At 39.9% G+C, this 13,971-nt stretch overlaps 1 protein-coding gene across 1 annotated transcript in view; it reads left to right on the top strand.

Annotated features, from left to right (window-relative positions):
* NAALADL2 (N-acetylated alpha-linked acidic dipeptidase like 2) overlaps window positions 1-13,971 on the top strand; it is an 891,836-nt gene that overhangs the window by 852,778 nt on the left and 25,087 nt on the right. Inside the window, exon 16 of the mRNA XM_074963548.1 lies at window positions 2,794-2,992. Within this exon, the coding sequence (XP_074819649.1) occupies window positions 2,794-2,992 (199 nt within the window). The remainder of the gene's footprint in view (window positions 1-2,793; window positions 2,993-13,971) is intronic.

Raw genomic sequence — 13,971 nt, 5'->3', positions numbered from 1 at the left:
GAGCATTAATTTTTCATGTAATATTTTTCCAAAAATTTTCTGCTTCCTATGATTACATTTTATACCTTCAAATAATATTTGACTGAGTTGTCAACCTAATGTAATCAGTCACTAAACTTCACAGTTCTAATCCATAATTATGTCAATACAGTGGTACAGGATCACTGCCTATCATCCATCCTCATTAGGGAATAGCAAACAAGTTAAAAACAGTTAGAAGCAGCCCAACCTCTCCTTCCCGTATGCCCCAAAGAAATCTTATCCCAAACCAAATCTGACCCTAACCCACCCTCTCTCACTTTTCCCCCTCAAAGTGACTTTTGCCTGTGCTGAAATTCATATTGATACTTCAGCAAATGTGGCAACCTCTGCTACACCACCTGCGGTCTTCTCCACCATGATGATGCATTTTGGATGACTCCAGATTTGCACCAGATTTGAATGCAGCAGCCAGAAGAGTGTGTGGGCGATCTGTAAGCTCCCCTCCCCCTTTGTAAAATATAATCAATAGCAAGTACTCTGCTCAGGGCAAGGAGACAGTGGGAAGTTCAGGGGGTCCTGCTGGATTCTTCAGCCTCACAATGTTATTTCTATCATGGTTACACACCCTTCCCACCTAAGTCCACCCATCCATGTACCCAAAGAGGTTTTGGTGGTGTTAATGAATCAGTTCAGATATCTGTTTATATTTATTAACCAAGCAACTTTGGTACCTTTAACTTGTAATCTTGGGGTTGTGTATTCTTCTCTTTGGTGTTAATTATACATACCCATGAGCTAAAATCTTAGATCCAAAAATATTTGAAGATTGTACTTTCAGCTACTGATGGGCAAACTTCTAAAGCCCTGGAAGTTCTGTTTGGATCAAATTTAGCATTTAAAAATGTTGAGGTTTATTTGAATCACTAGTTTCAGTTCCCATCATTAATAGGCCAGGGAGATCTTGCTCTTACCAGAACACTGTTGATTCTGTGAACCCTTACTGGGATCTGTGCAGGCACTAAGAGGAGAGCATACCCTTCACCAGCACTGCAGGTGGGAATACACTCCACGACCCAGGAGACTCTCCAATTCATGCATCTCATTTTTTTCTCTCTTCTCTTTAAATCAGGAACAATCTCAACTGAATCTGGGCTGTGCATTGGTATAAGCTCTCATTTGTTCAATTTCTCCGTCGGTTGCAAATATCAGGCAAGGTTAACTTTCACTGTGGTGTTAATGATTTTGAAAACACTGAGGTAATTGGAGTATAACACTTAAATGTCCCTTTAAGTGTTAACAGAGTCTGCATTTACTTACAGTTTAACTGTAGAGGAATCATTTCAAACCCCTTCTACAAATGTGATTAACCTTTAAGAATTTGTAGCCCAATCTATAGTTTATTAATTATATTTATTTATTGATTACTTAAGAATTCCCAGTTATCACTTTGAGGGTTGACAGGTTCTTGTCCCAAGATCAGGCCCAGTATTATTAAAATTAATATATATATTGGGAACCCTGATGTGCACAGCTGCAACACTCACATATTAGGAAACCTTCTATAGTTACAATAATTTATTAATACATTTAGCGAAGTCAAAAACACTCTAATTCAGTACATAGAGATAATACAGAAAGTACATCTGAACATCTGCACTCACACCATCCCCTGCAGAACAACCCAAAATGTTAGCCATTATCTTCCTCATCATCACCACCAGTGGCCATCATTCTGGCACCTCTCAAGGGCCACATCTCTCTTTCTCCCCTACTACACACAGCCTGGGACACAGCTTTCATAATATGTTATACTGATGCCACCATGTCTAGTGCCAGTAGGGGTTTCTCTCCTCTTCCTTATTTGTATTTCCTCACCCTACTAATGTTGGGATGTCCTTCTATAGGTTAGTATATTCATGATCTCAACTTATTATCATATATGTCAATTTGTTGCCATAGCACTCTTGTGGTTGGATGTTCTTTCCAAAACTTTCCAAAAGGTGGTGTTAGCTCAGGTGTCTGTCATTGGCTGGTGTCATTATGGACAAAACTCCCCCTCGCACTCTGTTCCTCAAACTTAGGGGTTAAGGTTGGGCCATTTATCTGTGCCAAAGTTTATAGGCCTCAAGCGTTATGCTAATTGCTGAAGCTAATGTCTTACAGGATACAGGCCTATAGGTTTCTTGCATAACTGCTGGATATAATAAAGGCAAGAGAGCCTTATGGGCTACAGAGTTTCAGTATGCTTAGTATTCTAAGATGAGAGATGGAATTCAAGTAAATTCTTGCTCTGGTGTGTATGATTTTATGCTTTTTATGAGGGAGAAAAGGGTGAAAGGGCAGGAGCTGGTGCTTATATACTATAGGGATAGGTTTTCAGATGCAGTAGACTAATACATACATATTGAAGAGAGAGAATCTGTGGCATGAGAAGCAGTGTCTAACAGCACTGGATCCATACTGTCTCAGAAAGAAGCATTCCAGCTACTGATATTTAACCATCACTTCTTGCAGAACTAAGTTTTCATTGCAGGGTTCCCATCCAAATACTGGCCAGGTCTGACTCTTCTTAGCTTGTAAGATTTTTAAGATATCACTACACAAGTTGGTACTGCTGGAGAAATTACTGTACATGTGAAATAGATTATAGGCTCCATTGACCCATGGTTTAACTCCATCAGGGATGCCTTTGTTCCAGCCTAAGACAACTTGGCCATTTTTAAAAAGTATAGGTTATTTTATTGACAACAGCAATAAATTATTGCCTTTTGAATAATTTACAGACCTGTATCTTTCTGTTATCATTACTAGGTGACCAACTAGACATTCGTCAGTTGCTGGCAATGGCTTCAAGACTGAGGGACAGTGCAGAATTATTCCAGTCAGATGAGATGCGTCCAGCTAATGACCCCAAGGAGAGAGCTCCTATCCGAGTGAGAATGCTTAATGATGTTCTCCAAGGTCTGGAGCAAAACTTCTTAGTTCAACAAGCTCCTCCAGGGTTTTACAGGTAGGATGTTCAGCATGTTCTCCATTCATTTATTCCAACTAAAATAATAATCTCACATTGCTTAGCTTTTAAAACTGTCATACCTCTTTTAAAAGTCTCAGTGAGAATCCAAGATAAAAGCTAAATTAAAAAAAAATCCTTACAGCAAAAAATTTAAATTCATACCCGTGCAGGAGGTGATTAGAGTGCATCTTTGTAACATTTCTGACATAATATCACTGCTAACAAGATGTTCTGTGCTATAGGAACTCAAGCAGCATGACAGATATTTATGTTAGATGGTACAGTAAGCTTTCAAAAGAAAAAATATTTTGAAATTGAATGGTATTTGACCTGCTTCTCAATGTTTTATTAAAAACTTTACAAAAAAATTTAAACACTGATTTACAGAAAATTAAGCAAAGTGATATATATAAAATCTGTACTTGTGTGCTAATTTATCTTTCCTTGTCTAGGTACTTTCAATAGGACAAAGATAGTACCTTGGTCTGAATGGTAGGGCTTTAGTCAGCCATCTTCCATAACTTCCCCCTCATAGTAACTAGCGTTTTGGAGCTCTGGGGGCATTTAGTTTATCTCCCCCTTACCTGAATTGTTCCCTATTGAATATTAAAGTGCTTTGTCCAGACTAGTTTTAAATGGCTCAAGCAGTCCACTTTTCATCTTCTAGAGAAGAAAGAATGAGCCTTCCTCACTTCTGCTTCCAGAGTTGACTTGGTAGTTGGAGAAATATGTACTCCTTGTTAGTTTAAAAAAATGTGTTTGATTAAAGGCAACCATTTGACTGTTTCCATCATACTATTTTAAAATAGTTCTAAGCAACTTTCCAGACCCAAATGTTTAGGATTTAAGTCCTGCTCAGTAGTGATCATGTTGTTTTATGGTTTTCTCAAAACGAAATAGATGGGAAATGTTTTTCTTTTTCTGTCTTCCTCCCTTTAATTGCTCCAAGATGAGCATTGGTTTGGGGCCTCCAGGGAGGATTTGGAGGAGAGTCGAAAGCTTGGTACTTGAGAAGAGGGAGATTATTCCAAGCATTGAGGATGGTATGAAACAGGTGCAACCATATAAGAAAAGTAGATTGTGGGGGCAGCCTAGAATGCAAATGAATCAGTCCTATAGCTATAATGAAGGCGATATTAACAGAAGAGTAAAATTTGTGGTGGGACCAATCAATGTCATTCTCACAGTAGTTGAGCTTGTGGCATGAAGGAAGATGTTCACCAAAGAACGACTGGTAGACCATATTCAGCCGTACTCAGTGGCTGCTCTTAGTTGCTCTGACATCACAAAGCAGTCATATCCTTGGCTTTATAAACCCCTTCAAATGGGTGACTGTATTTGCATCATAAGAGCACTCTGGTGCATCTGTCCCAATATAAATGTGTACTTTTTATTAATTTTTTAAAAATAGGAAATGTCTAAACTCTGGATAGTGAGAAACACTTCCATTGGGTCATATTGTGTTCTCCTTATTTTCATATCCTTGCAGTGTTTATCATCTTTTGTTCCTTGATAAGATGTAATTGCTCTGTATGGAAGTAAAATGTAAATTTAACTTTTCACCATCCTCCAATCTACAGAAATTGATCGAAGAAGTACTCCTGCCTTCCTAAGAGAGCAATTCACAATAGGGTGGAGATCACACAATCATAGAAATGTAGAGCTGGAAGGGACCTCAAGAGCTTATCTTGTCCAGCCCCCTGCACTGAGGCAGGACTAGATATACCTAGACCATCCTTGACAGGTGTTTGTCCAACTTGTTCTTAAAAATCTCCAATTACAGTGATTTACAACCTCCCTTTGAAGTCTATAGCGGTGCTTAATTAAAAGTTTTTTTTCTAATATCTAACTTAAATCTCCCTTGCTGCAGATTAAGCCTATTGTTTCTTGTCCTACCTCCAATGGCCCTGGAGAAGAATTGATCACCATCCTCTTTATAATAGCCCTTAACATATTTGAAGACTTATCAGGTCCCCCATCAGTCTTTTCTTCTCTAAGTTAAACATGCCTAGTTTTTAACCTTTCCTCATAGGTCAGGTTTTCTAAAACTTTTGTAATTTTTGTTGCTCTCCTCTGGACTCTCTCCAATTTGTCCACATCTTTCTGAAAGTACAGCACGCAGAACTGACACAGTATTCTGACTTAGACCTCTCTACTTGGTACTGGTGTGGAACAATAACTTTCCGTGTCTTACATTACACTTCTATTAATACACCCCAGAATGATATTAGCCTTTTTTGCAGCTGCATCACATTGTTGATTTATGTTCAATTTGTGATCCAGTATAACCGCCAGGTCCTTTTCTGCAGTACTACTGCCTTGCCAGTTATTCTCTATTTTGTAGGCATTTGATTTTTTTTCTACCTAAGTGTAGTACTTTGTACTTGTCTCTATTGAATTTCATTTTGTTGATTTCAGACCAATTCTCCAATTTGTCAAGGTTTTTTGAATTCTAATCCTGTCCTCCAAAGTGCTTGCAACTCCTCCCAGCGTCATGTCATCTGCAGATTTTATAAGCATAATCTCTACTCCATTATCCAGATCACTGATGGAAATATTGACTAGTACTGGACCCAGGACAGACCCCCCATTTGATACACCTTGGAAACTAAGCAAGTGTGATCCAGGGCCACTAAGAAACAATAACATGGAATCCAACAATGCTATTTGACGAAGACTCTTGTCAAACCATTTTAAAGGGAGGTGTCTTACACAACAGGCCTGATTCTCATTCACACTAAGTAAATAGTAAATTTCATGTGCGTGTCCTTTCAAGCCCCCGTACATAGCCAGGGCAGTGTAAAGGAGACTTATGCCTATACTGCAGCTTTAAGTGTAATTTCCAGCTCAGTTAGACATACACAAGCTAGTTTTGATTGAGATAGTGAGCTAAAAATAGCAGTGTAACTATAGTGGTGTGGGATAGCCACCCATGTACAATCCCATCTGATAACATAGGTATACACTCGGGCAGCCAGCCTGCACCACCATGGCTGCACTGTTTGTAGCACACTAGCACTGTGAAAGCTAGCATGTACGTGCATTTTAAATTGATCCTCCAGCTTTAGATGTACCCTTAGTGTAAACGAGACTCAGGCAGTACAACTAGAAATCTGATTTGCTTGCTTGTTTGTTTGTTTGTTTTAAGAATAACAAGATGCACAATAGCTTCCTTTTGGGAGGGAAATGTTAATCCACTGATGCAACTTTATTTGCAGTATTTTTAACGATTTCGGGGGGGGGGGGGGGATTCCTTATTTAAAGAATTAAGTGCTGGTGTAATAATGTATAAATGGCCTGCAAAATTTGTCTTAAAACTGAAGCTATAGCTGGGTTATACAATAGGAACACTAAAAAGTATTTGAAACGAGTGACCTTTATTTTATTGCTGTCATAACTTTAAAACTTACCAGATGAATTTCTTTTTTGTAATTTGGTAAAGAAAACAACAACAACAAAAATCAATCCCACAGCTGAGACCTTGTGTGCTGTGTTTCATCCCAGTGCGAAGATTGATGGGCAAGTTATAACCCTCTGAAATAGTGGTTTATAATGGCAACGCTGGCAGACCTTTAACTATAGCAGCACAAGCAGTGCCATAATAAATACTGTACTTCATCTGTAAACAGAAATTTAGGATGCAGTTTGCAGCCTTGACCTTCAGGCTCCAACTGTGTTTCGATCATTAAGATTCCATAAATACTGTAATTTACCGTCTTTTGAAGGAAGAATGTGTGTGCACAATAAAGCACATATTCTTCATGAAAAAATTATTTCTTCCTGTATAGTCATTTGGACTCATATTCTCAAGCTCAATCAAAGTACTTGACAAAATTCACTGAAGTTCAGGCATCACTTCTCAGTCACTATTGGCAGGCTGGTGTTTATCCTTAATCCTTAGGTCTTTGAAGCTATACTATATTGTTCTTTTCTAGAATCTAAGCTGAAAAGGAAGGATGGCGCTTGTGGCTAAGGCACTAGACTAAGACTCAAGACATTTAGGCTGTGCTTTGCCACAGGCTTCCTGGGCAAACTTTGGCAAGTCACTTAACCTCCTTGTGTCCCAGTTTTCCATCTGTAAAATGGGGATAGTGTTCCTTCCTTTGTCTGTCTTGTCTACATGGATTGTAAGCTGTCTGGCGCAGCAAGTGTTTCTTACTATCTGTCTGTATGTGCTTAGCACAGTAGGACCCTGATGTCAGTTGGACCTACTGTAATGAAACTAAATAATTATTAATAATGAGTGACCATATAACTCTAGTAAACTGATAGAATTCACAAAAAGAAAAGGAGTACTTGTGGCACCTTAGAGACTAACCAATTTATTTGAGCATAAGCTTTCATGAGCTACAGCTCACTTCATCGGATGCATACTGTGGAAACTGCAGAAGACATTATATACACAGAGACCATGAAACAATACCTCCTCCCACCCCACTCTCCTGCTGGTAATAGCTTTTCTAAAGTGATCACTCTCCTTACAATGTGTATGATAATCAAGTTGGGCCATTTCCAGCACAAATCCAGGTTTTCTCACCCCCCCCCTCCAAAAACCACACACACAAACTCACTCTCCGGCTGGTAATAGCTTATCCAAAGTGACCACTCTCCCTACATTGTGCATGATAATCAAGGTGGGCCATTTCCAGCACAAATCCAGGTTTTCTCACCCCCCCACCCCCATACACACACAAACTCACTCTCCTGCTGGTAATAGCTCATCCAAAGTGACCACTCTCCTTACAATGTGTATGATAATCAAGGTGGGCCATACACATTGTAAGGAGAGTGGTCACTTTGGATGGGCTATTACCAGCAGGAGAGTGGGGTGGGAGGAGGTATTGTTTCATGGTCTCTGTGCATATAATGTCTTCTGCAGTTTCCACAGTATGCATCCGATGAAGTGAGCTGTAGCTCACGAAAGATTATGCTCAAATAAATTGGTTAGTCTCTAAGGTGCCACAAGTACTCCTTTTCTTTTTGTGAATACAGACTAACACGGCTGTTACTCTGAAACCTGATAGAATTCAAGTTCCTTTGATTATTGATCATTTTCATACGTAATTATGTCCTTATAATAAACTTACTGTGATGAGCAAACCTTAAAAGCCTGTTCAGCCTAGTTTAAGAAAGCACCATCATTTGATTGATTATCCATATTATCTGGCAAATCTGAAAAATCTCACAATAACATGCTCTCTCAAGATTTCCTGGTCCCAGCTATACTGGAAATACACAAGAGCAGCTTCTACCAGGAAATGTTAGGGCTTTCTGCTTCTAGTCTTAACCAGAAACTTGGACAGAGATGAATAACAATGGGGTGAGGAAGTTTTTCCTGCCTCACAAAAGGTTATTTTCAAGTTTGATTTGTGTTTTGGATGAAAATTCATTTTTTAAAATTTTATGTGAATCAGTTCTCCGTTCCCTAATCCTAAACCTGATATTTTCCCTTCCTCTTCCACTGTGATATTATCATCAAGAAGGGCAAGGTTTGAAAGCTACTGGATATTTTCCATCTCTCTTCCTGTTCTTATAATTGAATCTGCCCTTATATTGTAAATTGATGGTTATTTGAATGTTTTTTTTATTCTCTTGAATGTATGATGTGTACATATCCTGTGTTTCTTTCCTTCCTTTCAGCTACCCACTTTCTTTCTTCCAATTTACTTTTTATTGCAGTTTTTGCTGTGCAGTTCTGTCTTCTTGATTTTCTTATTTTTGAGTCATTATTTTATTATTAATAATAATGAATTGAATATCAGCATGGAGCCTGAGACATGGATCAGGACCCCATTGTGCTAGGCACGATTAAAACACATAATAAAAAAGATTATCTCCACCCCAAAGCTTACAATCTAAATATAAGACAAGAGACAACAGGGGGATGAAGAGAAGGGGAGTACAAGCAAACAGTGAAACGGTACTGGACAGCATGATAGGCCGTGATCACTGCACACCTGTTGCCTAGCTGTTAAGCTTTTAGGCATCATTACAAATGAGAATTTGAAGGAGGGATTGGAAGGAGGACAATGAGGTGGCTTTACAGATGTTCATAAAAGTGACAAGGTCTTTGTATCTTCTCAGTATCAGGGGAGTCATTTCTAACCTTACTTAGTTTGTCCTTTTCCCTGTCTAACGCTGCAATTTGAAAACATTCCATTCATGTGCCCTTTTGATCTCTTATACCATGTGTGCCTGATAAGCCATACTTCCCCAGCTGATGGGCTTTGAGCCCAACCCCCTTAGATCAGGAGCCAGTATTGAGAGATGGCATTTGAAAGACAGACAGGGGGCAGGAACTTGTTAGCAGAAGTCCAAAGTGATTCTGTTCTGAGAGGAGGCTTGGCAGGGGGCATAAAATAAAAGGAACATAAGGCTGTTGGCTTGCTGTGGTGAGAGCGGAGTGAAGGGATTGAGTCAGAGGTGGGAGGGAAAGGGAGCTCCACAGAATGGGAAGAAGAGCAGAGTCAGGACTCTGAGCTCTTAGAACCTAATACATTGAACCTGATGTTTTGTCTTATCTTTTGTTGACTGTGCCAGTGTTGTGTTATCCTCGGTCTGTGTAAACTGAACCTGTTAGTCTGATGGTTACTGATTTGTTTGTTTCTGCTACTCTCTTGTATCAAGTGGGGATGATTTCCGTTGCTTGCTCCAAGATGTTGCTGATATTTGCTTTTGTTATTAGGTCTAATGAATTCTCTGTCATGATATGCATATTCTTTTGTTTAAAGTCAAAGAGCTTAAGGCCAGATGGGATCGCCTGATCATCTAGTCTGACCTCTTGTGTATCACAGGCCACTAATACCACCCAGTGCCTACACACTGAGTCCAACAATGGAACTGAGACCAAAGTATTACATCCCACAGGAGACTAAACTGTCATGTGCCACAGGCAGAGAATAGGAGGGAATGAGGTGCCCCAGTGCCTGAGGCCTCCACAATGGCAGGGAAATGATTAAGTGAGATATATCTATCCAGATAATCCTGGCAAGTGACCCACACCCTGAAGCTGCAGAGGAAGGAGAAAAAAACCCATGATCATTGTCAATGTGACCTGAGGGAAAATTCCTTCCTGACCTCACATGTTGCGATTGTTTAACCCTGAAAACAAGATGTACTCTAATGGCCCAGAATTCAGCATTTTCACTACTGTATTTAAAGACCACAGCTTCCATGAATTCTTGGCCACATTCCCTAATACTTCACTTAATTGCACAAAGAGCATTTCATGACAGTGTGAAGATTATTTTCTAGCTTAGAGAAAAGATGGCAAGGCATTGTGGAAAAGAGGATCAGACAAAATAAAAACCATCCCAAATCTTGGTCCAAACCTGAATTAAACCTTTCATTGAAGTTAAAATAAAATGTGTGTGCATTTAAACAAAAACCCAGAAATCATAGAATCATGGAAGTGGAAGAGACCTCGAGAGGTCATCTAGTCAAGTCCCCTGCACTCATGGCAGGACTAATTATCTCGACCATTCCTGACAGGTGTTTGTCTAACCTGCTCTTAAAAATCTCCAGTGATGGAGATTCCACAACCTCCCTAGGCAATTTATTCCAGTGCTTAAGCACTTTGTGTGTCTGTAAACAAAGCAGATGGGAAATATTGTTCCAAATTGAATACAAGTCCTCAACCAAATGACTCAGGTTTCTGTGAAATTTTACAAACTATGAATATTCCGGTGAATATATAAACTCTCACGGACAGTTTTTATGCCCCCAGTTCTTTACACTTCCACAATCATCGAGCGTAGTCCCCCTCCTGCTCTATAAGGTGTAACTCAAGTCTTCTCCCTGGTGCTTGCTATTTGCTGTGGCTTCTCCCCTTTCCCTGATTGGGCTGGCTTCTTTTTAGTGATGCCTGGTGACTCCTCACTGGGCCCAACACGAATAATGCTACCACTGCTGGATAGGAGTGTAAAACCCAGTACACGAGAAACAATGAAGTACATCAACACAAACCCCAGCAAAAAATTGGCACCCCCCAAAAATAACAGTATAAGAAGGGGACTTTATTGGGAACAGGAATATATTATTTGGGGAGGGAAAGGGTTACGGTTAATAAGTACTAACACATCAACAAATTCCCCAACCTCTAATATACACAACTTATCTCAATCCCAAGATCCCTCCCTGGTACCTTCTAATGTGAGCAGCATGCTGAGGATGAGTCTGGAGACAAGTGTTGTGAATACTGGCTGGCTTGAACAGAAAGGAGTCCCCTTACTTTGTTTTTGCCCCAGAGCAGGGCAGGATCCTCTCTTGCCTGTGGAGATCTTGGCTGGCTCTCAGTAACTAGTGCCGGGTCAGATCTCAGCCATTCTGGATTATGTACTTTGCAGGGCTGGAGCTGCTCCTCCCATGTACTAGATCCCACAGCAGTTAAAAGGCTCTCTTTGTAGGGCGGAGGAGTAAATCAGAGACTTCCTAGGCTGTTCTGCTTTTATTTCAGCTCCCAAACTCAAAGCTCAAAACTGAAACTAAAATTGGGCTCTGCCGCTGAGTCAGGCTGCATCCTCCCACTGAGGGGCTGAGCAGCCCTCGCTCATCTTTGGCTCAGCAAACCATTTGTCCATATCACACCATGCAGAAGCCTCCCTATTGGCTTCACCAAGAGTTTCTAGTCCATTCTGTACCCATCCGTGACTCCAAGCATGCTGAGAAATGGTGTCAGAGGGCTCTGACTGTTGTTGTTGTTGTCGTGCATAAGGTCGGACTCCTAGAGTTCTGAGTTCCAGAAGCTGGTAGATTCAAAGCAGAGGTTACATAGTGTTGCAGCTTTTCTATTTTTATGCCTCTTTGAGTTCGACTGTACTGTATTATAGTTGACCTAACCTAACAAATGAGCGCAAAGGCAAAAAATAGCCCCTCTGCCATGTACGTTGGCCACACCGGACAGTCTCTACGCAAAAGACTAAATGGACACAAATTTGACATCAGGAATTATAACATTCAAAAACCAGTAGGAGAACACTTCAACCTCCCTGGTCACTCAATAACAGAATTAAAAGTGACAATTCTTCAACAAAAAAACTTCAGAAACAGACTCCAATGTGAAACTGCAGAACTGGAATTAATTTGCAAACTGGACACCATAAAATTAGGCCTGAATAAAGACTGGGAGTGGATGGGTCATTACAAAAACTGATTTAAACATACTAATTTCCCCCTACTGTTACTCACACCTTCTTGTCAACTGTTTGAAATGGGCCACCCTCATTACCACGACAAAAGTGATTTTTCCTCCCTTTGTATTCTACTGTTAATTGAATTGTCTCGTTAGACTGACCCCCCACTTGGTAAGGCAACTTTTCATGTACTAGGTATATATATACCTGCTACTGTATTTTCCACTCCATGCATCTAATGAAGTGGGTTCTAGCTCATGGAAGCTTAAGCCCAAATACATTTGTTAGTCTCTAAGGTGCCACAAGAACTCCTCATTGTTTTTGCAAAAAATAGATAATCCCTTTACCATATACATATATTTAAAGCTCACTGAGGTCAATATTTCCATTACCTTCAGTGGGCTTTGGACAGGGGCCTAGATCATCAAGTTGATGGCAAATAGGTGATGTTTGTAAACATGAGTTTATCACAGCCACTAATAGAATTATCTTCCCTTGCATCCTCTCAGTCTGGTGGTCAGTATCAGCAGTAATAAAAACTGGTCCTATAGATGCTGATAAATCAAAACATCTTAACCCCATCAGCACCCACTAAACTGGTATACCTGGATGCCAAGGAGAGGAGAAGATATTCCCCTTCTAAAAAAAATGCAGAAACCTGGAGCAAATTGCCAGCAATGGAAATATTAACTGACGCCTTACAGTGATACTGATGAACCAACTCTCCACATGGGGGAATAAAAGCTCCATTGGTTCCTGTGACAAGATGACAAAATGAATTTCTGTATATAAGCATTGATTTGTTAGGTAATCAGGCAAATCCGTCTATGATGAGTGGGGTATGTGCATTACTGTATCTCCTTTTCATCAGCTTCTGCCCTGCGGTCTCTTATCTTTGAAACGCCTTTCAATAACCCTTCTGCCATCATTTCATGAAAATCTCAGCTGAAAACCCGTTTCTGCAGCATCACCTAACTGAATATGTTTATGTTTTAAAAAACGTTGAACTATCAAGACTTTTTTCTATGACTGGACTAAGTTAGCTCATTCCTCCTATTCCCAATATATTCTATTTTATTCTGGTTGGTATTCCCTGCCCATCACCATGGCCTGCGGGTGCCATTTGTCTGTCAAACCCATATATTAAATTGTAAGATCTTCAGGCAGGGACCTGATTTTTATGAGTTTTCTTTCAAGTGTCTAACATGCTTGTCGGCCCTATACAATAAATAACAATGTTCCATGATATTCCAAACACAACAGTGAAAATGAGGGAACTTCATACTGTATTGGCATGACACACACACTATGCAAACAGGATTGGTTTCCTCTCTTGGTGTATGTTTCCTTCCTTCTGGTCCATTTTAACAACTCAACCACATCTTAAGATGACTTGTTATTTACATTAGAGATACACTCTGTCTTTCACTGCAGACACTTCTGAAATTTCCTTTGATGTTCCCACCATACTTTTCTTAGCTGAAGGAGACACTAAAAAAAACAAAAAAACCAAACAAACCTTGTCTCTTCAGTCTTAAAAAAGCAAAGAATACATGCAAGGTAATACATGCCTGTCATTTCTGCTCCAATTATTTTTTATTCTTCCTATTATTCTGCCACTTCAAGCACAGGTATCTCGACACTGACACGTTTGTAGCGACTCTACAAAAGCTCTTCCCTAACTCAGCTTTGCATAAAACCCATTGCTGAGGTCCACATGCTGCACCTTACCAATTTTACCCAGTCCATTAAAGCTATCTCTATCAGTCACCATTTTTGCATAAAATCTTACCTGAGTTGTTGTGACTACTTTGGTGGAGATCATAAATGATTTACAAATAGCGC

Source organism: Natator depressus, chromosome 9 (assembly GCF_965152275.1).
Source record: "Natator depressus isolate rNatDep1 chromosome 9, rNatDep2.hap1, whole genome shotgun sequence".
Classification (NCBI taxonomy): Eukaryota; Metazoa; Chordata; order Testudines; family Cheloniidae; genus Natator; species Natator depressus.
This window is presented reverse-complemented; position numbering and strand designations above follow the sequence as displayed.